The 24,297-nt window shown below is 34.1% G+C and overlaps 2 protein-coding genes across 2 annotated transcripts in view; both read right to left on the bottom strand.

The window, feature by feature from the left end:
- LOC135696647 (TPR repeat-containing protein DDB_G0287407) overlaps nucleotides 1-11,775 on the bottom strand; it is a 54,065-nt gene extending 42,290 nt beyond the window's left edge. The window contains exon 1 of the mRNA XM_089113622.1: nucleotides 11,727-11,775. The gene's annotated coding sequence lies outside the window, so the exon portion shown is untranslated. The remainder of the gene's footprint in view (nucleotides 1-11,726) is intronic.
- On the bottom strand, nucleotides 11,647-14,396 carry LOC148958084 (mitotic-spindle organizing protein 1-like). Its single transcript, XM_089113623.1, has 3 exons — nucleotides 14,261-14,396; nucleotides 13,407-13,552; nucleotides 11,647-11,804 (listed from the first exon to the last, which is right to left on the bottom strand). Exons 1-3 carry the CDS (start codon nucleotides 14,313-14,315, stop codon nucleotides 11,787-11,789), a joined length of 219 nt encoding a protein of 72 aa, XP_088969749.1. The 5' UTR covers nucleotides 14,316-14,396; the 3' UTR covers nucleotides 11,647-11,786.
- Between the last annotated feature and the right edge of the window lie 9,901 nt (nucleotides 14,397-24,297).

Here is a 24,297-nt window from a genome sequence, read left to right as displayed (position 1 = left end):
TTGGGAATTGAGGTAAAGGTTTCTAAAGGGAAAGAATAAAAAATACAAAATTGGTAAATGCTAAGACTAAGAGGCCTGGAAAAAGAAAGTTGAACGTGAGAAAATTGGAGAAGAGGGTTCTTGGGAGATAGAATAAAGAAAGCGAAATTAGGAAATTGTAAAGCCTAGAGCACTGAGAAAGGAAACCGATGGTATTGGAAATTGAGGTAAAGGTTTCTCAAGGGAGAGAATAAAAGATACAAAATTGGTAAATGCTAAGACTAAGAGCCCTGGAAAAAGAAAGTTGAACGTGAGAAAATTGGAGAAGAGGGTTCTTGGGAGATAGAATAAAGAAAGCGAAATTAGGAAATTGTAAAGCCTAGAGCACTGAGAAAGGAAACCGATGATATTGGGAATTGAGGTAAAGGTTTCTCAAGGGAGAGAATAAAAGATACAAAATTGGTAAATGCTAAGACTAAGAGCCCTGGAAAAAGAAAGTTGAACGTGAGAAAATTGGAGAAGAGGGTTCTTGGGAGATAGAATAAAGAAAGCGAAATTAGGAAATTGTAAAGCCTAGAGCACTGAGAAAGGAAACCGATGGTATTGGGAATTGAGGTAAAGGTTTCTCAAGGAAGAGAATAAAAAATATAAAATTGGTTAATGCTACGACTTAGAGCCCTGGAAAAAGAAAGTTGAACGTGGGAAAATTGGAGAAGAGGGTTCTTGGGAGATAGAAAAAAGAAAGCGAAATTAGGAAATTGTAAAGCCTAGAGCACTTAGAAAGGAAACCGATGGTATTGGGAATTGAGGTAAAGGTTTCTCAAGGGAGAAATGAAAGATACAAAATTGGTAAATGCTAAGACTAAGAGCCCTGGAAAAAGAAAGTTGAACGTGGGAAAATTGGAGAAGAGGGTTCTTGGGAGATAGAATAAAGAAAGCGAAATTAGGAAATTGTAAAGCCTAGAGCACTGAGAAAGGAAACTGATGGTATTGGGAATTGAGGTAAAGGTTTCTAAAGGAAGAAATAAAAAATACAAAATTGGTAAATGCTAAGACTAAGAGCCCTGGAAAAAGAAAGTTGAACGTGGGAAAATTGGAGAAGAGGGTTCTTGGGAGATAGAATAAAGAAAGCGAAATTAGGAAATTGTAAAGCCTAGAGAACTGAGAAAGGAAACCGATGGTATTGGGAATTGAGGTAAAGGTTTCTCAAGGGAGAAATGAAAGATACAAAATTGGTAAATGCTAAGACTAAGAGCCCTGGAAAAAGAAAGTTGAACGTGGGAAAATTGGAGAAGAGGGTTCTTGGGAGATAGAATAAAGAAAGCAAAATTAGGAAATTGTAAAGCCTAGAGCACTGAGAAAGGAAACTGATGGTATTGGGAATTGAGGTAAAGGTTTCTAAAGGAAGAAATAAAAAATACAAAATTGGTAAATGCTAAGACTAAGAGCCCTGGAAAAAGAAAGTTGAACGTGGGAAAATTGGAGAAGAGGGTTCTTGGGAGATAGAATAAAGAAAGCGAAATTAGGAAATTGTAAAGCCTAGAGCACTGAGAAAGGAAACTGATGGTATTGGGAATTGAGGTAAAGGTTTCTAAAGGAAGAAATAAAAAATACAAAATTGGTAAATGCTAAGACTAAGAGCCCTGGAAAAAGAAAGTTGAACGTGGGAAAATTGGAGAAGAGGGTTCTTGGGAGATAGAATAAAGAAAGCGAAATTAGGAAATTGTAAAGCCTAGAGCACTGAGAAAGGAAACTGATGGTATTGGGAATTGAGGTAAAGGTTTCTAAAGGAAGAAATAAAAAATACAAAATTGGTAAATGCTAAGACTAAGAGCCCTGGAAAAAGAAAGTTGAACGTGGGAAAATTGGAGAAGAGGGTTCTTGGGAGATAGAATAAAGAAAGCGAAATTAGGAAATTGTAAAGCCTAGAGAACTGAGAAAGGAAACCGATGGTATTGGGAATTGAGGTAAAGGTTTCTCAAGGGAGAGAATAAAAAATACAAAATTGGTAAATGCTAAGACTAAGAACCCTGGAAAAAGAAAGTTGAACGTGGGAAAATTGGAGAAGAGGGTTCTTGGGAGATAGAAAAAAGAAAGCGAAATTAGGAAATTGTAAAGCCTAGAGCACTTAGAAAGGAAACCGATGGTATTGGGAATTGAGGTAAAGGTTTCTCAAGGGAGAGAATAAAAAATACAAAATTGGTAAATGCTAAGACTAAGAGCCCTGGAAAAAGAAAGTTGAACGTGGGAAAATTGGAGAAGAGGGTTCTTGGGAGATAGAATAAAGAAAGCGAAATTAGGAAATTGTAAAGCCTAGAGAACTGAGAAAGGAAACCGATGGTATTGGGAATTGAGGTAAAGGTTTCTCAAGGGAGAAATGAAAGATACAAAATTGGTAAATGCTAAGACTAAGAGCCCTGGAAAAAGAAAGTTGAACGTGGGAGAATTGGAGAAGAGGGTTCTTGGGAGATAGAATAAAGAAAGCGAAATTAGGAAATTGTAAAGCCTAGAGCACTGAGAAAGGAAACTGATGGTATTGGGAATTGAGGTAAAGGTTTCTAAAAGAAGAAATAAAAAATACAAAATTGGTAAATGCTAAGACTGAGAGCCCAGGACAAAGAGAGTTGAACAAGGGAAAATTGGAGAAGAGGGTTCTTGGGAGATAGAATAAAGAAAACGAAATTAGGAAATTGTAAAGCCTAGAGCACTGAGAAAGGAAACCAATGGTACTGGGAATTGAGGTAAAGGTTTCTCAAGGGAGAGAATAAAAAATACAAAATTGGTAAATGCTAAGACTAAGAGCCCTGGAAAAAGAAAGTTGAACGTGGGAAAATTGGAGAAGAGGGTTCTTGGGAGATAGAATAAAGAAAGCGAAATTAGGAAATTGTAAAGCCTAGAGAACTGAGAAAGGAAACCGATGGTATTGGGAATTGAGGTAAAGGTTTCTCAAGGGAGAGAATAAAAAATACAAAATTGGTAAATGCTAAGACTAAGAGCCCTGGAAAAAGAAAGTTGAACGTGGGAAAATTGGAGAAGAGGGTTCTTGGGAGATAGAATAAAGAAAACGAAATTAGGAAATTGTAAAGCCTAAAGCACTGAGAAAGGAAACCAATGGTACTGGGAATTGAGGTAAAGGTTTCTCAAGGGAGAGAATAAAAAATACAAAATTGGTAAATGCTAAGACTAAGAGCCCTGGAAAAAGAAAGTTGAACGTGGGAAAATTGGAGAAGAGGGTTCTTGGGAGATAGAATAAAGAAAGCGAAATTAGGAAATTGTAAAGCCTAGAGAACTGAGAAAGGAAACCGATGGTATTGGGAATTGAGGTAAAGGTTTCTCAAGGGAGAGAATAAAAAATACAAAATTGGTAAATGCTAAGACTAAGAGCCCTGGAAAAAGAAAGTTGAACAAGGGAAAATTGGAGAAGAGGGTTCTTGGGAGATAGAATAAAGAAAGCGAAATTAGGAAATGGTAAAGCCTAGAGCACTGAGAAAGGAAACCGATGGTATTGGGAATTGAGGTAAAGGTTTCTCAAAGGAGAAGATAAAAAATACAAAATTGGTAAATGCTAAGACTAAGAACCCTGGAAAAAGAAAGTTGAACAAGGGAAAATTGGAGAAGAGGGTTCTTGGGAGATAGAATAAAGAAAGCGAAATTAGGAAATGGTAAAGCCTAGAGCACTGAGAAAGGAAACCGATGGTATTGAGAATTGAGGTAAAGGTTTCTCAAAGGAGAGAATAAAAAATACAAAATTGGTAAATGCTAAGACTAAGAGCCCTGGAAATAGAAAGTTGAACGAGGGAAAATTGGAGAAGAGGGTTCTTGGGAGATAGAATAAAGAAAGCGAAATTAGGAAATTGTAAAGCCTAGAGCACTTAGAAAGGAAACCGATGGTATTGGGAATTGAGGTAAAGGTTTCTCAAGGGAAAGAATAAAAAAAACAAAATTGGTAAATGCTAAGACTAAGAGCCCTGGAAAAAGAAAGTTGAACGTGAGAAAATTGGAGAAGAGGGTTCTTGGGAGATAGAATAAAGAAAGCGAAATTAGGAAATTGTAAAGCCTAGAGCACTGAGAAAGGAAACTGATGGTATTGGGAATTGAGGTAAAGGTTTCTAAAGGGAAAGAATAAAAAATACAAAATTGGTAAATGCTAAGACTAAGAGGCCTGGAAAAAGAAAGTTGAACGTGAGAAAATTGGAGAAGAGGGTTCTTGGGAGATAGAATAAAGAAAGCGAAATTAGGAAATTGTAAAGCCTAGAGCACTTAGAAAGGAAACCGATGGTATTGGGAATTGAGGTAAAGGTTTCTCAAGGGAAAGAATAAAAAATACAAAATTGGTAAATGCTAAGACTAAGAGCCCTGGAAAAAGAAAGTTGAACGTGAGAAAATTGGAGAAGAGGGTTCTTGGGAGATAGAATAAAGAAAGGGAAATTAGGAAATTGTAAAGCCTAGAGCACTGAGAAAGGAAACTGATGGTATTGGGAATTGAGGTAAAGGTTTCTTAAGGAAGAAATAAAAAATACAAAATTGGTAAATGCTAAGACTAAGAGCCCTGGAAAAAGAAAGTTGAACGTGGGAAAATTGGAGAAGAGGGTTCTTGGGAGATAGAATAAAGAAAGCGAAATTAGGAAATGGTAAAGCCTAGAGCACTGAGAAAGGAAACCGATGGTATTGGGAATTGAGGTAAAGGTTTCTCAAAGGAGAGAATAAAAAATACAAAATTGGTAAATGCTAAGACTAAGAACCCTGGAAAAAGAAAGTTGAACGAGGGAAAATTGGAGAAGAGGGTTCTTGGGAGATAGAATAAAGAAAGCGAAATTAGGAAATTGTAAAGCCTAGAGAACTGAGAAAGGAAACCGATGGTATTGGGAATTGAGGTAAAGGTTTCTCAAGGGAGAGAATAAAAAATACAAAATTGGTAAATGCTAAGACTAAGAACCCTGGAAAAAGAAAGATGAACGTGGGAAAATTGGAGAAGAGGGTTGTTGGGAGATAGAATAAAGAAAGCGAAATTAGGAAATGGTAAAGCCTTGAGCACTGAGAAAGGAAACCGATGGTATTGGGAATTGAGGTAAAGGTTTCTCAAAGGAGAAGATAAAAAATACAAAATTGGTAAATGCTAAGACTGAGAGCCCAGGACAAAGAGAGTTGAACAAGGGAAAATTGGAGAAGAGGGTTCTTGGGAGATAGAATAAAGAAAACGAAATTAGGAAATTGTAAAGCCTAGAGCACTGAGAAAGGAAACCGATGGTATTGGGAATTGAGGTAAAGGTTTCTCAAAGGAGAAGATAAAAAATACAAAATTGGTAAATGCTAAGACTGAGAGCCCTGGAAAAAGAAAGTTGAACGTGGGAAAATTGGAGAAGAGGGTTCTTGGGAGATAGAATAAAGAAAGCGAAATTAGGAAATGGTAAAGCCTAGAGCACTGAGAAAGGAAACCGATGGTATTGGGAATTGAGGTAAAGGTTTCTCAAAGGAGAAGATAAAAAATACAAAATTGGTAAATGCTAAGACTGAGAGCCCAGGACAAAGAAAGTTGAACGAGGGAAAATTGGAGAAGAGGGTTCTTGGGAGATAGAATAAAGAAAACGAAATTAGGAAATTGTAAAGCCTAGAGCACTGAGAAAGGAAACCGATGGTATTGGGAATTGAGGTAAAGGTTTCTCAAAGGAGAAGATAAAAAATACAAAATTGGTAAATGCTAAGACTGAGAGCCCTGGAAAAAGAAAGTTGAACGTGGGAAAATTGGAGAAGAGGGTTCTTGGGAGATAGAATAAAGAAAGCGAAATTAGGAAATGGTAAAGCCTAGAGCACTGAGAAAGGAAACCGATGATATTGGGAATTGAGGTAAAGGTTTCTCAAGGGAGAGAATAAAAGATACAAAATTGGTAAAAACTAAGACTAAGAGCCCTGGAAAAAGAAAGTTGAACGTGGGAAAATTGGAGAAGAGGGTTCTTGGGAGATAGAATAAAGAAAGCGAAATTAGGAAATGGTAAAGCCTAGAGCATTGAGAAAGGAAACCGATGGTATTGGGAATTGAGGTAAAGGTTTCTCAAGGGAGAGAATAAAAAATACAAAATTGGTAAATGCTAAGACTAAGAGCCCTGGAAAAAGAAAGTTGAACGTGGGAAAATTGGAGAAGAGGGTTCTTGGGAGATAGAATAAAGAAAGCGAAATTAGGAAAAGGTAAAGCCTAGAGCACTGAGAAAGGAAACCGATGGTATTGGGAATTGAGGTAAAGGTTTCTCAAGGGAGAGAATAAAAAATACAAAATTGGTAAATGCTAAGACTAAGAGCCCTGGAAAAAGAAAGTTGAACGTGGGAAAATTGGAGAAGAGGGTTCTTGGGAGATAGAATAAAGAAAGCGAAATTAGGAAATGGTAAAGCCTAGAGCACTGAGAAAGGAAACCGATGGTATTGGGAATTGAGGTAAAGGTTTCTCAAGGGAGAGAATAACAAATACAAAATTGGTAAATGCTAAGACTAAGAGCCCTGGAAAAAGAAAGTTGAACAAGGGAAAATTGGAGAAGAGGGTTGTTGGGAGATAGAATAAAGAAAGCGAAATTAGGAAATGGTAAAGCCTAGAGCACTGAGAAAGGAAACCGATGGTATTGGGAATTGAGGTACAGTTTTCTCAAAGGAGAAGATAAAAAATACAAAATTGGTAAATGCTAAGACTAAGAGCCCTGGAAAAAGAAAGTTGAACAAGGGAAAATTGGAGAAAAAGGTTCTTGGGAGATAGAATAAAGAAAGCGAAATTAGGAAATTGTAAAGCTTAGAGCACTGAGAAAGGAAACCGATGGTATTGGGAATTGAGGTAAAGGTTTCTCAAGGGAGAGAACAAAAAATACAAAATTGGTAAATGCTAAGACTAAGAACCCTGGAAAAAGAAAGTTGAACAAGGGAAAATTGGAGAAGAGCGTTCTTGGGAGATAGAATAAAGAAAGCGAAATTAGGAAATGGTAAAGCCTAGAGCACTGAGAAAGGAAACCGATGGTATTGGGAATTGAGGTAAAGGTTTCTCAAGGGAGAGAATAAAAAATACAAAATTGGTAAAAACTAAGACTAAGAGCCCTGGAAAAAGAAAGTTGAACGTGGGAAAATTGGAGAAGAGGGTTCTTGGGAGATAGAAAAAAGAAAGCGAAATTAGGAAATTGTAAAGCCTAGAGCACTGAGAAAGGAAACCGATGGTATTGGGAATTGAGGTAAAGGTTTCTCAAGGGAGAGAATAAAAAATACAAAATTGGTAAATGCTAAGACTAAGAGCCCTGGAAAAAGAAAGTTGAACGTGGGAAAATTGGAGAAGAGCGTTCTTGGGAGATAGAATAAAGAAAGCGAAATTAGGAAATGGTAAAGCCTAGAGCACTGAGAAAGGAAACCGATGGTATTGGGAATTGAGGTAAAGGTTTCTCAAGGGAGAGAATAAAAAATACAAAATTGGTAAATGCTAAGACTAAGAGCCCTGGAAAAAGAAAGTTGAACGTGGGAAAATTGGAGAAGAGGGTTCTTGGGAGATAGAATAAAGAAAGCGAAATTAGGAAATGGTAAAGCCTAGAGCACTGAGAAAGGAAACCGATGGTATTGGGAATTGAGGTAAAGGTTTCTCAAGGGAGAGAATAAAAAATACAAAATTGGTAAAAACTAAGACTAAGAGCCCTGGAAAAAGAAAGTTGAACGTGGGAAAATTGGAGAAGAGGGTTCTTGGGAGATAGAATAAAGAAAGCGAAATTAGGAAATGGTAAAGCCTAGAGCACTGAGAAAGGAAATCGATGGTATTGGGAATTGAGGTAAAGGTTTCTCAAGGGAGAGAATAAAAAATACAAAATTGGTAAATGCTAAGACTAAGAGCCCTGGAAAAAGAAAGTTGAACGTGGGAAAATTGGAGAAGAGGGTTCTTGGGAGATAGAATAAAGAAAGCGAAATTAGGAAATGGTAAAGCCTAGAGAACTGAGAAAGGAAACCGATGGTATTGGGAATTGAGGTAAAGGTTTCTCAAGGGAGAGAATAAAAAATACAAAATTGGTAAATGCTAAGACTAAGAGCCCTGGAAAAAGAAAGTTGAACGTGGGAAAATTGGAGAAGAGCGTTCTTGGGAGATAGAATAAAGAAAGCGAAATTAGGAAATGGTAAAGCCTAGAGCACTGAGAAAGGAAACCGATGGTATTGGGAAATGAGGTAAAGGTTTCTCAAGGAAGAAATAAAAAATACGAAATTGGTAAATGCTAAGACTGAGAGCCCAGGACAAAGAGAGTTGAACGTGGGAAAATTGGAGAAGAGGGTTCTTGGGAGATAGAATAAAGAAAGCGAAATTAGGAAATGGTAAAGCCTAGAGCACTGAGAAAGGAAACCGATGGTATTGGGAATTGAGGTAAAGGTTTCTCAAGGGAGAGAATAAAAAATACAAAATTGGTAAATGCTAAGACTAAGAGCCCTGGAAAAAGAAAGTTGAACGTGGGAAAATTGGAGAAGAGGGTTCTTGGGAGATAGAATAAAGAAAGCGAAATTAGGAAATGGTAAAGCCTAGAGCACTGAGAAAGGAAACCGATGGTATTGGGAATTGAGGTAAAGGTTTCTCAAGGGAGAGAATAAAAAATACAAAATTGGTAAATGCTAAGACTAAGAGCCCTGGAAAAAGAAAGTTGAACGTGGGAAAATTGGAGAAGAGGGTTCTTGGGAGATAGAATAAAGAAAGCGAAATTAGGAAATGGTAAAGCCTAGAGCACTGAGAAAGGAAACCGATGGTATTGGGAATTGAGGTAAAGGTTTCTCAAGGGAGACAAAAAAAAATACAAAATTGGTAAATGATAAGGCTAAGTGCCCTGGAAAAAGAAAGTTGAACGGGGGAAAATTGGAGAAGAGGGTTCTTTGGAGATAGAATAAAGAAAGCAAAATTAGGAAATTGTAAAGCCTAGATGACTGAGAAAGGAAACCGATGGTATTGGGAATTGAGGTAAAGGTTTCTCAAGGGAGAAATAAAAAATACAAAATTGGTAAATGCTAAGACTAAGAGCCCTGGAAAAAGAAAGTTCAACGTGGGAAAATTGGAGAAGAGGGTTCTTGAGAGATAGAATAAAGAAAGCGAAATTAGGAAATTGTAAAGCCTAGAGCACTGAGAAAGGAAACCGATGGTATTGGGAATTGAGGTAAAGGTTTCTCAAGGGAGAGAATAACAAATACAAAATTGGTTAATGCTAAGACTAAGAGCCCTGGAAAAAGAAAGTTGAACGTGGGAAAATTGGAGAAGAGGGTTCTTGAGAGATGGAATAAAGAAAGCGAAATTAGGAAATTGTAAAGCCTAGAGCACTGAGAAAGGAAACCGATGGTATTGGGAATTGAGGTAAAGGTTTCTCAAGGGAGAAATAAAAAATACAAAATTGGTTAATGCTAAGACTAAGAGCCCTGGAAAAAGAAAGTTGAACGTGGGAAAATTGGAGAAGAGGGTTCTTGGGAGATGGAAAAAAGAAAGCGAAATTAGGAAATTGTAAAGCCTAGAGCACTGAGAAAGGAAACCGATGGTATTGGGAATTGAGGTAAAGGTTTCTCAAGGGAGAAATAAAAAATACAAAATTGGTTAATGCTAAGACTAAGAGCCCTGGAAAAAGAAAGTTGAACGTGGGAAAATTGGAGAAGAGGGTTCTTGGGAGATGGAATAAAGAAAGCGAAATTAGGAAATTGTAAAGCCTAGAGCACTGAGAAAGGAAACCTATGGTATTGGGAATTGAGGTAAAGGTTTCTCAAGGGAGAAATAAAAAATACAAAATTGGTAAATGCTAAGACTAAGAGCCCTGGAAAAAGAAAGTTGAACGTGGGAAAATTGGAGAAAAGGGTTCTTGGGAGATAGAATAAAGAAAGCGAAATTAGGAAATTGTAAAGCCTAGAGCACTGAGAAAGGAAACCGATGGTATTGGGAATTGAGGTAAAGGTTTCTCAAGGGAGACAATAAAAAATACAAAATTGGTTAATGCTAAGAATAGGAGCCCTGGAAAAAGAAAGTTGAACGTGAGAAAATTGGAAAAGAGGGTTTTTGAGAGATAGAATAAAGAAAGCGAAATTAGGAAATTGTAAAGCCTAGAGCACTGAGAAAGGAAACCGATGGTATTGGGAAATGAGGTAAAGGTTTCTCAAGGGAGGGAATAAAAAATACAAAATTGGTAAATGCTAAGACTAAGAGCCCTGGAAAAAGAAAGTTGAACGTGGGAAAATTGGAGAAGAGGGTTCTTGGGAGATAGAATAAAGAAAGCGAAATTAGGAAATTGTAAAGCCTAGAGCACTGAGAAAGGAAACCGATGGTATTGGGAATTGAGGTAAAGGTTTCTCAAGGGAGAAATAAAAAATACAAAATTGGTAAATGCTAAGACTAAGAGCCCTGGAAAAAGAAAGTTTAACGTGGGAAAATTGGAAAAGAGGGTTCTTGAGAGATAGAACAAAGAAAGCGAAATTAGGAAATTGTAAAGCCTAGAGCACTGAGAAAGGAAACCGATGGTATTGGGAAATGAGGTAAAGGTTTCTCAAGGAAGAAATAAAAAATACAAAATTGGTTAATGCTAAGACTAAGAGCACTGAAAAAAGAAAGTTGAACGTGAGAAAATTGGAAAAGAGGGTTCTTGAGAGATAGAACAAAGAAAGCGAAATTAGGAAATTGTAAAGCCTAGAGCACTGAGAAAGGAAACCGATGGTATTGGGAAATGAGGTAAAGGTTTCTCAAGGAAGAAATAAAAAATACAAAATTGGTTAATGCTAAGACTAAGAGCCCTGGAAAAAGAAAGTTGAATGTGGGAAAATTGGAGAAGAGGGTTCTTGGGAGATAGAATAAAGAAAGCGAAATTAGGAAATTGTAAAGCCTAGAGCACTGAGAAAGGAAACCGATGGTATTGGGAATTGAGGTAAAGGTTTCTCAAGGGAGAGAATAAAAAATACAAAATTGGTAAATGCTAAGGCTAAGAGCCCTGGAAAAAGAAAGTTGAACGTGGGAAAATTGGATAAGAGGGTTCTTGGGAGATAGAATAAAGAAAGCGAAATTAGGAAATTGTAAAGCCTAGAGCACTGAGAAAGGAAACCGATGGTATTGGGAATTGAGGTAAAGGTTTCTCAAGGGAGAGAATAAAAAATACAAAATTGGTAAATGCTAAGGCTAAGAGCCCTGGAAAAATTTAGAAGAACTTACAGTGCTTGGAAGTGAAATTGATTACAGGAATATTGATTGAAATAAAAAGGCTTTCCTAAGATCGAAAAGAGAAAGTTAAACCTGAGTTTAAGAAAAAATGTAGAAGAAAAGGGAAGAGGATGGTTGAAAATTTGTTTAAGGCTGCTGAACTATAAAAGGAAAACGCAGGAACTGATTGGCATAGCACAGGTTACTAGCCTAATTTATCAGGAAGTATGGAGAAGAAAACAAAAAAGGCAAGGAGCAGAAAATTTGTACAGTAATCATACAGAAGGCATAGAAAAAAGTCTAGCAATTAATATTTTGCTCTTAGTGTTACAAAGCAGATGATTTCAAACTTCAAGAAGTTTGTGATTTCAAACTTTTTTAAGGAAACTTTAAGTATGTATCCAAAATCTTTGTCTTAATAATTAGTTTCTCAAACCTGGAACTTTAATGCTTCTTTGAAAGCTTTAATTGAATGGTGCTAAGCAGGAGTTGTTGACTTCCTTAGAGTAAACTTCATATTGCAACAAATTTTGTTCATGTAACACATTTTTTTCCCAACATCAATACAAAATGCATTAAAAATAAATACAATATTTACATTGTCCTGTTTGTAGATCTGCAGTTTGTAGCTCTTCATTTATTCAGGAGATTTTACTTCTTAATTAGAGGATGATGTCTGAAAAATAAAATATTTAAAGTTTGATTAAAAGTAAAATATTTTGCCTGCAGACTTTTCAACTGGGAAGGTAAAGAGTCATTTTCTTTTAAATACTTGCAAACAGTCTATAACTGGAGAAAAATTAAGGCTGGGCATCCTTTTATTTCTGTTAGTAATTTAGTTTAAAACTTTATTTTCTATCCAGAAGACTAAATTTCAACACAGCCAATATCACTCTGCCCTTTGTACTATGTTAATAACGTAATTTTCACAGTGACAAGCTTTAAGAGCCAAATATTCCAATCAGTAATAACCAATAACCAAATAATCAAACTGGAATGAAAAAACATCTTATTCATATTTTTGGTACTGTCATGTTTCCTGTTTCTGTGTAAACTAGTATAGACTTGTGTGAATAAAGAGAAGGCCACAGTAGCAGGCTGCTCCACAGACTCCCATAGAAGTCTTGCAGTCAAAAATTGATAAACTGTATTAAATAAGAAACACGACAAGAATGAACACCACAACACGACAAGAATGAACAACAACCAATACACATAAATCAGTAATGGCTAAGATTTTGACCCGGCATATAGGGCTTCATCAGAGCAAAAATAGACGGAATAAAAAGATTTTTAAGGCCAAGTTTTAACTTGTATCTTTGTTCTTTTAATGTTTTTTTAAGTATAAAGACTAGATTGTGGCCAGGGAATCTTGTATGTTATTTAAATTACAGATCTTTTGTAGACTACCATCATAACTTTAGTAGCCATAACATTAATTATGTAATTAAAAGGTGTGTGATATCTTATCATCAGTCAATGATGAAAATGTTAGTTTTGCCCAAATGAATGGCTGCTTTTCAAAGATTGAAGAAATACCACTATTTCTAAATAAAATTGTCTCCTGTTCCAAAAATGAATGAGAAAGCAATCGTTGAATATTTTATTCCCATTTTCAAAAATTCTACATATGGTTTTTATGACTTAATATCTGAAAATATTGTTTAACAAAACTATAATAATCAAAACTTGAAAGGCAAAGAGAGAGCTTTAGAAAAATGAAAGGATCTGCTGGTGAACATTATCTAACTTAAAAATAGATTTAACAAAAAAATTAGATACATGATTGGTCATGCACGAGACACTTAACCCTGTCATATTGTTAAGTTGTTTTTATCAGACATACGTATGAGTTCTAGGTATCGATACATAATTATCTATATGATTATTGGCTACTTTTCAGATGTTCCCAATAACTACCCACTTCAACTTCTGTTGGATTAGCAAGTATTTAGTAAAGAATAAACTCTCAACTTCTCCATACACATCAGCAGAATTATCATTTCCTAGGTCATGCACACATTTGAAGGCAAATTTTGAAAAACTTAGATGCAATCAAAACTTCAAAAATGGTATATAAAGTAGTTGAATTCATTTTTTAGTGCAGAATGCAATAAAATTGAATTAAAACAAGACTGTAAAAGACAAACAAACAGAAAATAATTTTCTTCTATCTTTCATAAAAAATACAAGTTGCTGTTGGTCAAAGAATAAATGTTTGGTTGGATGAGTATAACATAGAATAATATATGAAACCTAACTTCATAGCTGTATATACCTGTATAGCTGCACCCTCTCTACGAAGCTCCTTAATAACCAGAGCTAATGCTTCTGGGTTTACACCAGCTTCAATGAGCTTTACACATATTGACAAGCTCTCTGAATCTAAGCCTGTATTCAATAAATTTGACATTTCCATGAGGGCTGAAAAACAAACATCAATTAGCTAAGTTAGATGAAACAAAAAACAGATTCATTCTTTTTTCAATTTGGTAAAAAATAACAAAAAACTACAGAAAGCACCCACTAAAGATTGAAAATTGAGAAGAAACCTTTACACCACCAATATTGCATTGAAAAATGCAATTTCAATAATAAAATTAATTGAAAATCAATTTTTGGAAATTATTTTAGTTTTGACATCAAAACTAATATAATTTCAATAGACCAAAGACTTTTTAATTGGCAGTGGATATTAACTGACTGAAATTATGAATATGCAAATAAAAGAAATTTCATTGATTGAATTTCTTCCCATCATTCTTTAATAAAAGGCAGAAACAGTGATGAGCTCCCTTGGAAAGTCCTCCTTCATAGCAAGTCAGTGATTTATACTGCATAGCCCCCCTCCCCCCTGCACCTTTGGTAAGGAGGGGTGCGTTTGGGTAGCTCAGTTGTAGCTCAATTAATGCACTATTAAAGGTATCGGAGAACTCCTACAAGCAAATCTGAAATCTTAAAGATAATGAACTGCAATCTGGAGTCGTCACTAGTGACTTTTTAGGCCTATTCCATCACCTCATGACATGGGATGAAACTTAATTCACATTTTTGCATTAGATTCTGCACTCCTTTCTTGTGGTTACATTATATCTTGCAAAGCAGATAAATACTATTGAGTGAAATTCTTACTATCAAGGGTTTCCCTTGCGGCTGCAACCTTTTCTCTTTCCTCTCTGGACGCCATTTTATTTCCACATCGAAAAGGCCTGGGACGAGTTCCACGAACTCAGAAAACAATAAAGATCGTGCATCCGAAATCCCATCAGTGCCAGAGTCAAGGATTTTTATTCCCAACATAATACATTTTCAAAGAAAATGGAAGATAAAGTAAAAAGAAAGGACTGTTAAAAGAAAAGAATTGTGACTAGAGAAATATATAATACAATGAAGGTGTTATCTAAAGCTTGGGATTTTAAACAATAAAATATGTAACTTCAAAATGCACCTTTCTTTGATCCCAAGTGATTTTTGCAATAATATCTTAATTTATTCAAGTCACAGGAGCGTGCACTCGTGAAGTTGTGTGCTATAAAAGCCCTAGCCCTCCAATTGCTCGGCCTTTGCTCCTCGTGCTTTCAGAACGAAAGCATCTCCGTTACAAGCTATGTGAAAAGACTTAGGCCCAAGGTATGTCAACAAATTAGTTTAATGCTTTTTCGGAATTACTCTTAAGCAAAAATAACGCAAGAGAAATACAGTGAAAAACGAAAGTGAAACTTTTACAAATCTATTATAAGTAAAATTCAAAATTAAATGAACATTCCTGGAAATTTCCAGGATGGAGTGTTCCAAGCTTTCCGTATCCTATGTCCACCTTCTCGATTTTACCTGTGCATTGTAAGAAAAACATCTTTAAAAATCCCAGCACTAGAACTTGTTGAAATTATATCAGTTTTCACTACTAGTTTTATTTCAACACGTAACACTCATATTTTTGCGAATATTTAAACGCGACAAATGCCATAATTTTACAACCCACTGTTACTTATTCGAGAACCACAAGCAAGATTTTTTGATATGAACCAAATGTTCCAAACTTTTAAATCGCTGACTAAATTTATTTCTTAATTCAAATTATGTACTTATCTGAAATTGAATAATTTAAGGGATTTTAGGGTAAAAATGCAAATAAAAGGGTCCTGTATCCAACTTTTCAATGGAATAATTTGAATAAGACAATTTTTTCATTTCGTTAAATGTTTTCAAAAGCAACTGTTTTACTAACTTACTCAAACATTTTCAGGAATCAAAGTCACATTATCCTTGAACAGTTCGGAATGGAAAAACACTGACTTCGATCCGATTTTACGACAGCAAGCCAACATGTGAGTTTTTAGCCATTCAAATTACTTTTTATTTCATTTGCATTTAAGTCATATTTATAATGCAGTAAGCTTGTGATAATTAGTTCTCATTATTAGGCCCCATTATTTTTGTACTATTGTGTCTTTTCCTCATTCAAACTTTCTCCTTATTATCATTTCAAAATATATTTGCTAGATTTTCCTCACTTGTGGTAGATATTTTAAACATTATAAATAAGGTTAGAAGCAGATAACTTTGGAACATTATTAAAATATTCCTGACTACTGCTGCACTAAGACTAATGCAATTTACTTAGGCGCAATTATGTGCAAGGTCTGAATTCTTGCGATGTTTTCTACACTTTTTTGAGAGTATCTAAATATCAAAATTCTAAGATATCAAACTAAGATATCAAACAATTGCTTTTATTTCTGAAAGCAAGAATAAAAAACCCATCGAGCTGCATGGAATTTTTTCAAATTTTATATGATGAATAATTTTTACTGGGAATCAAACAAAAAACCAGAAACCTAAAACTTTTTTAACCTGCTTTGAAAGAACAACCATCACATCACACCAAAACATCAATCAACGCAGTTCATCGATTTTTCTCGATTTATGCATGAGCCTTCATGAAGTTGATTCAAATACATAATTACATCAATCTGTAAGGGATATTTAGCTGTTATAATTGTTAACAAGATACCTTACCTAGCAAGCAATAAAGTACCAAAAAATTGGAATTATCAAAAATCAAGAAATTTTCTTGAATGCAATGTTTAGTTGCAAATGGAAATTTCAGTTTTAAGACATTTTAAAATTAACAAAAACCGAATAAATTTTTATATACAAATAAAGGGTTCTCCTGAAAAACAGAAGCTTATCTAGTACTTGGAGATATAAATTTTTCAAAATGTAATGTGCCACATCACAAAACAGAAGCTTCAAACTGCATATTTCGATTCGAAAACAATTCGAGACTTTTTCTATGACGAGTTTGTAATAATTTCAGTGCAATTTGTTGCAGTCAATGTTACTGATTTTAGGAAATAATTTGAATCGATTAATTCATTGAAAAACAGTACTGCTGCTTTCAAAAGAGTTTTGTTCATCTCTTTTTCTCCTTGAGTGTGCTGGAAGTGTTGGAAGGTTGCTGGTTTTGGATGGTATTATGGCGGTGTTGTGGCAGTGTTGTGGCGGGGTTGTGGCGGGGTTGTGGTGGGGTTGTGGCGGTAATGTGGTGGCTTTGTGGTGGCTTTGTGGCGGGGTTTTAGTTACAACACTTCTAGCCATCCAAGGAGTCTAAAATTCTAATGCTCGTGGTTTTCTTGCATTTCAAACTAGCAGCATAGCTCTAAGTCTTATGTATATTTAAAACAGATTCCAAAAATATTGCGCTATGAATTTTACGATTCTGAGACATACATCCACAAATCCATAAAAATATTCTAAGGGCCTCATTTTAATGTAAATTTTGCCTTGAGTATAAAATTGTAAATGTCTTGAGTATATTTTTCGAATTTTTCAAAACGATGGGGGGGGGCGAAAAAAGTTCACTCAATCAATAAAAATCTTGGCCCGATTCCAAAACTATTGGGGTACTCACCCCCTTATGTGCGCCCCTGTTCATAAGTAACAATATTTGCAAAACATTTTTCCGATAGTTCTTTCTTCATGAATCGATTTTAGCAAAATAAAAATTAAGATATTGTCCTTTTTAGAATTTCACTTTAGAAATCGCCTTGACTCGTCTTCAGTTTCGACATCAACTAAAATTATTAGATCCAAACTTCATTACGAAAACACTTGCACTAGCAAAAAATGTTTTATCAATATAAAATGATGTTGAAGTCACATCAATTTCTGGATTTGAATATTTTAAACAAGTAAATCAACGAATATTCAACGTTTTCAGAATATAATTCTTATCATTGGGACTTCTTCTAAAGCACTAAGGTTTTCAAAAACTAATGATGTACATGTACTTTGTCGCAAATTTTTTAACAGAAAAATGGTTATAATGTTCACACGACCCATTAAATGATAATCGTAAAGAAATTGATTTCAAAATTGTGACAGATAGATCAATAGCAATCCTAATATAGGGGGCGCACATTTTTAGCACTTTATATTTTGCAGTATTCAAGCTTTAATATGCCATTGCTTGTCTATTACTGCTTTGTTAGTTTGTCAGTTCTTCAAACCTCATTAAAATCTCTTCTATTTCCATTTTAGGTCTGAGGCAATGTTTTTGGAGAAACTTTTTTGGCACTTTTTGATGCATTTTCATTTTTCATAATTATCTAATCTTGTTGCAGCACCGTAAAATTTTTTCTAGATATTCATCTTTTATGTGTTACATATCTTGTGAGCTACAAACAGTGGACATTTGAGCACCAACAAAATGTAAGTTTCAAATACGTCAAATGCTTGATATTCTGATTAATGTTCTATAGCATTAACAAACGTTTAATTATTTTCCTACCATTTTCACTGATAGTTTGGATAAATTAAAACTTTATAAACTGATAATCTATGTATTACAGCATATTGTGCGTCGATGAATACTAATCAAAAATCAATAAAATTAGATAACGACTTTGTACATTTGAAAGATAAATAATTTCGATGCTATATTGTTTGATTCACTTATCAGCTTAGCATATTAACTCAAAACTTTATAATTATTTATTCAATGGCGTCCTTTTGTCTATATTTTGATTATTATTTTTTCTAGGTTCATTTTAAGAATGATTTGTTAACTGTGATAGCTACAGAGTTTGGATGTAGCAGATTTTATGAATAATCGGTAAATTGGTTCTATTTTGCCTTCTTTCATAATTTTCCATTTTATATAGATATAAATGCCAAAATGCTACTCTACAGTGTACTATTCAAGTGTACTGCTACTCTACAGTGACAATTTATTTTGCTAGTATAAGTTTTTTCAATGCTAGCATCATATTATTGTTTCCATTTAAACATTCATGATAGCGAAATTTATTTGGTTGGTAATTTTTCTTAGCTCTCAGACATATTCAAGTGTTATCATTTTCTTATTTTCTAGACATTCATATCCATGCGTTGTGTGGCCGTCTCAGCAAACAGTGGCCGTCTCAGCACCGAAGGAACGTGAGTTTTTTTATTTTTATGCCAGATATTTCGAAAAAATGTCTTTAATTTTGACAAAAATTTTAATTTCAAGCAAATTGTTTGCAATAAGAGTTACGAAAAAAAATGATGACAAAACAAGATTTATTTTATCATCATTTGCAATTAAAATCCTTATCAAATCAATATTTATTTGATGTAAGTTTTCAAACAGTATTAAAAATAGTTCTATTTCCTTTCTAGGTCTGGGTCAATTTTTTGGATGCATTTTTTTCATAAGCATTTTTTTAAACATTTTAAATATCTCAAAATAATCAAGTCTTGTTGCAGCAACATTAATTTTATTCTGGAATGGATGTCCCTTTGTGCCACGTATGTGGATAAGAAATCAAACAGCGGAAGTTTCAACACCGTAGAATTGTGAGTTTTTCTCAAATATAATGTCAATAATTAGCTTTATGTCCTATAATTTGATAAACGCTTCAATTTAGCGATTATTGTTTGCACTTAAAATTAAAGAAAGTACGGCTAAACATGATCATACTTAAGACCTGAAAGATTGCTTGATTCATTGATTTGGTTAGCACATCTTATAACAAAATTGCAATTATTTCGTTCTTTTTGTCTATATTTTCATCATTACTTTTTTAGGATTGTTTTATGAATACCATATTATGGATGATCACTACATTTGTATGAAACAGACGATATTAATAATTGGTAAGTATGTTCTATCAATTTTTGTGCTTTATTTAGATGTGTTTGCAAAAAACAGCACTGCTCGACGTCAACGTTCTCTGGATAATTTTCCTGTCAGCTTTTATTTCTCTTCCATAATACTCTCATTTTTCAATACTTTATCTTTATTTCATTGTCTTCTTATGATAGCGACTTTAATTTGTTGGATGATTCGTTTTTATTTCTCAACCGTTACTGAGCATTATTCTATTTCCTTTTTAGGTATGGCATTCATTTTCAAAGATATATTTTTTTGGAGATTTTTCGAAGTTTTTGCCAGTTTTTCTTTTGATGTACACGTTGCGGTGCATTCATGCAAATTTTGGCTTTAATGCTTTCTTACTTCACAACAGTATTTTTCAAGCTCTTTACCCCCAAATAGACTGTAACCACTCAACAGTGAAAGAACACAGGACAAAAATTAGCGGTGAGCCCTTTAACTTAATTTCTAGAAAACCTCTAGTTTTTTGAAGTATTTCAGACGTACTACTAGCCTCTAGCGTAGAATGCTAGCTTTGAATCATTTTGTTATGTATGTTTGAAGCTCTTTTTTTAACATTCATACAAGTATGATTGATAACGTTTATACAATCGTGTATACATGTCTGATAAACGTGACTAATTGTGATTTGCAGCCTTTAGTAGACTGGGACATTAAAATTTAAACTCCAAACCGAACGTGCTTGGATCAATATTGATTGAAAGTTACTTTTATATTCAAATAAACTGGTTTTATACTAATTTCCATGAAAAAAATCGCTTTACTTTTTACTTAGTTGTCAAAAATTTATTTTCCTCCTTTTTTAGGTGCCAATATGGTCAAAAACTTGAATATTTGGAAGGTAGGCGTTTAAAATATGTAAAAGTATTCAAATATCATTAAAACGTAATCGATTCATTTTTCAATTAATGAAACATTCACAAGATTGTCTATTTTCAAATTTGCAGTAAACTCCGATTTCTTTTTAGTATTTACGAAGAGTTTTATTAGGTTGTGGATCAAAGAGTTATACTAAGTTTATAAAGAGTTATACTAAGAGAAGCCTCAACTTCCAAGCAGCTTAAGCAAATGTTTTTCCCAAAAATACTTAAAAATTTTTTCCCAACAATAAGATTTTTTGAAAATTGTAAGTAATCATTTTTTTGTTACTCACTGCTAATTACGTTACTTTTTAAATGCCCTAGCATCAAAAAATCGAAATGGCTTAGAGAGTTACACTTGGTTGATCTTTTGCAGAATAGTCAATCATTGGTGAGTTTTGTCTATTTCATTATTTCATCATTATACGTATGTATCATGGTATTGTCGGGGACTCGTTGCTACAAAAAGAACTATGTGAACCATTGAAGAAAATCTAAAAAACAATAACTAAAAGTAAATAACGGCTACCTTTTGGCATTCACTCTCCTTTGTTATTGCAAGTAAAATGCATCCAAACGCAGCAATTTGTGATTGAGTTTCGCTAGAGACCTAAAATAGCTTTTTTTACTCCTTACCGAGAAAAACTTTGATAAAGCCAGTTTTTAACTTAAGTGCAGCTTCATTAAAGACGTAGTAAAACTTGACTTTGTGTACATCAATTTCTTATTTCTCGAACATGTGGTTATCAAACAAATGCAAAACAATGATAAAATTTTGTCAACTTGAAATAAAACGCTCAGAAACTGATTAACCGATTCATCTTTCTCCAAAATTGTAAATAATTCTGGTTGAGAGATTACAAGATAAAATTTATTGTACTAAATGTATAGCTGAATTTTGATTACTCAGTATCACCCTTAAAGGCATGCCAAAAACACATTGCAGAATCTTATATCAAACTTTTACAGTGAAAACTTATGATAATTAAGAATGCAAGCCATTAAAACAGAAAATTGCATGTTTGTGGAGTTGCGTAAAAGCCTAAGCGGCGGTTCACGTATACCGAGCTGTGGATCGAAATTGGCCAATCAGAAATGCGAGCACATGATTAGCCTATCACTGATTGGTCAATTTCGATCCACAACTGTTTAATATATTTCATAGCTTAGACTTTGCGACCATATTCTAAATATTTTTACTCTGAATAGTGTTATACAAACAGTTTTACTTCTAAAAAAAAGTTTGCCTTTTTCAAAGCCATTTTTAATTTTTGTACCACCGAAAATGTGTAAACAGGCCTAGCCAAAAAACGTTTGATGTATCAATGTTAGTACGGAATGTGCTAGCAATATTTATAAGGATGTTCTAGTGTTGAAATACAAGCATGGGCTCTCTCTTGCAGATCCACAAGTTTGATATAAATGATAAATAATTATATAATATAATGTATAATTGAAATTATGTGATATTATCCAATTGAAAAACATTCATTGATTTAATATAGCGATTCTTCAAGTGAAAAAACCTTGAAGCTTTCTGTTTTACGTTGGTAGAGGCATTTATTCAATTTCATTCACAGCCATTTAGCATCTAGATGAAAAACCCACGGGTTATGGTCTTAGCTGTTTTTCTATTGGCTTTTTGTTCATTTTGTTGATAGTGTATTAATAGTTACTTCTTGGTCCCTTTTGCTCGTCCCTTACCTATTTAAGCAATAAAATGCAGAAGACCTAAAGGTCGCAAAAAATGCACATAATAAAGAATCAGTGATCATGAAATGCGACTTATAAATGTGTAAATTTTGATCTAATAGAAGCACCTACGAATAATTGTCATTTTTGGTTCTTTCTTTTTGATCACCCCCACCCCTCTCCTAATCTAACTGAAGAAATCTTCGGTGTTGGCTATAAATAAATTATTTTTAGTATTAAATGTGTCAAAATGCACAACGTCTTTAAGACTATTTACAAAACTGCACATCCTTGTGAGATAGAAATGACAACAAGCAATATTATTTCTTAGGTTTTTAAAACCAAAATGTTCGGAAGAGAGAAATAAAGAGGATATTATCTTTGGCCAGAAAAGTGATGTGAGTTTCACTGTTTTTTTATTACGATAATTACTAATGTTTGGAAATGGAGCGAATTCAAATGGAAAAGCCAAGGACACTAGAGATGAAAGAAAACACAAGACGTCATCAAAACAGCATTTCCTTAAGCGTGTTTATTTTATTGTTATTTAAAATATGCAAGGCGTAACCAACTTTATTCAATAATTAAGAAATCTCAACGTAAACCTTCAATTGATTAGTCAAGAAATAAATTTCTACATAAGATAAGTTAGATGCGAGGTTGTCTTGGCTTTGCCAAGAAACACGAGGGTATCAATTTCGGAAGATTTGTTTCTCAAAGATGTTATAACTTGAAAATGGCTTTGAAAATTGTACTACCAAAAGATGTTATAACTCCACAACAATTTCTTGTTCATACTGGGGCAATACAAAACCTTCGATTTTACCAGGCATCATTTTGAAAAAAGGCCAAGAAAAAAATTGTTATGCTTCAACTCTAAGAAAATGTTTAAAAATTTGACTGGGAAATTTCTAATTGGAATGCATTTGATAGAGATATGACAGAAAATTAGGAGATGCAAAAATATATTACACTTTATAGATTTTAGAACTAATGGTTGCATATGTTATGACCTGAACATTCACAAGCAAATTTTGTGTGGTTTGAGGATTGGATGGATGTTGAGGCTTTTGTGGCTGAAGTTTGAGGTAAAGGATGGCTTTGAGGTGTTTACATGGGGCTGGTTTGAGTCGTTTGGTAGGGAGGATTTTGCTGTGATTGCAAAGGTCATTTATATGCAAACATTTACAAACAAAATTAAGCTTTCGCGGCAAAAATATAAAATTAAACGCCTTTTTTAGGGTGCAACTTATCGAAAATTATTTAAGCTAAGGAGTTCACAATTATGACTTAACAAAACTTGAAAATTCGATAATAAAAAGCCAAGAAACTGTTTGATACAACCAAAGCTATTACATTTTTACAACACTGCTTAGGCACTTTCTTAAAAGATAAGGTGATATACAAATGTTTTCAATAAGAAGCAAGAGTGTTTTTTTAGTAGAACATTTAGAAAGATGTTGACAAAACTAAGGAAGGTTTTGTACCAGTTTGGCAAACATGGATTTTTTCAAAGTATTTTTTTTCTAGAACGTTTGATATAAGGTAAATTAACTCTAAAAATTTGGTGTTGTCAATTTTAGAATAATATGCCTTGGCATTCACTATGAGCATTCACAGTATCCCAATTCCCAAGAGAATATTTACTATTCTGAAAATTCCCAAGCGACAAAGCATGCAATAGGAATGCATCCCCAGCACGTGTACTGCATTGAATCAGTAGATGAGAATGGCTCATTGCTTTTGTAAACATGCAAACGTTAACTTTGAAATGAGTCTAAATTTTATCATTATTCCTTAGTTTACCGAAATTGCACCAAAGACATTTTCCGAAAGTATTCAAAGTCCAAAGAAATATAGAAAAATGTCTTATTTCGTTTTATGCAATCTATCTTTTGGCTTAAACTCGTCTTAAAACATATAAGGAAAATTATCGCGAGGTGTAAATGTGTTTAAAACTTTACAAGAGTTTCTCTTTATATGCTAGATTGAGGCATTTAATGCATGTGACAGCAATAGCCGGAACATAGTTTTTAAAAGAAAAGACTTTTAAGTTTACCATACACTCGGTATCACACCAGCCTAATGATAACAAACATGTTGAGGCAGATCTTGACTCGCTAAGTGACGAAGCGTCCCTTGAGTAAAAATGGCACAAACTCGAGGATCTCTTTGTCTCAATGCACAATTGGCATTCATACTCGTGTCGAAAAACATTTTGACCTACTACTTTCTAGAAAGTGTAAGCAAACATTGATCATGAGAACTTATCGTTTCTGATTGATCCTATTTACTAAATTGTGGAACAATTTTGTTATTGGATTGCTTTAATTGTCTGGTGATAATTCCATTTCGATTTTGCTGGTTTCCTCTTCCTCTTTTCAGATTGTGGAGATCGATTTTGCAAACAAGCATGCCACGTGGACTGAAGATCGAAGAGAGAAAATTGAAGACAATGA

Source organism: Rhopilema esculentum, chromosome 18 (genome assembly GCF_057945365.1).
Source record: "Rhopilema esculentum isolate cy_ngs chromosome 18, ASM5794536v1, whole genome shotgun sequence".
Lineage (NCBI taxonomy): Eukaryota > Metazoa > Cnidaria > Scyphozoa > Rhizostomeae > Rhizostomatidae > Rhopilema > Rhopilema esculentum.
The sequence above is the reverse complement of the archived record's forward strand: the minus strand, read 5'-3'. Positions and strand labels throughout refer to the sequence as shown.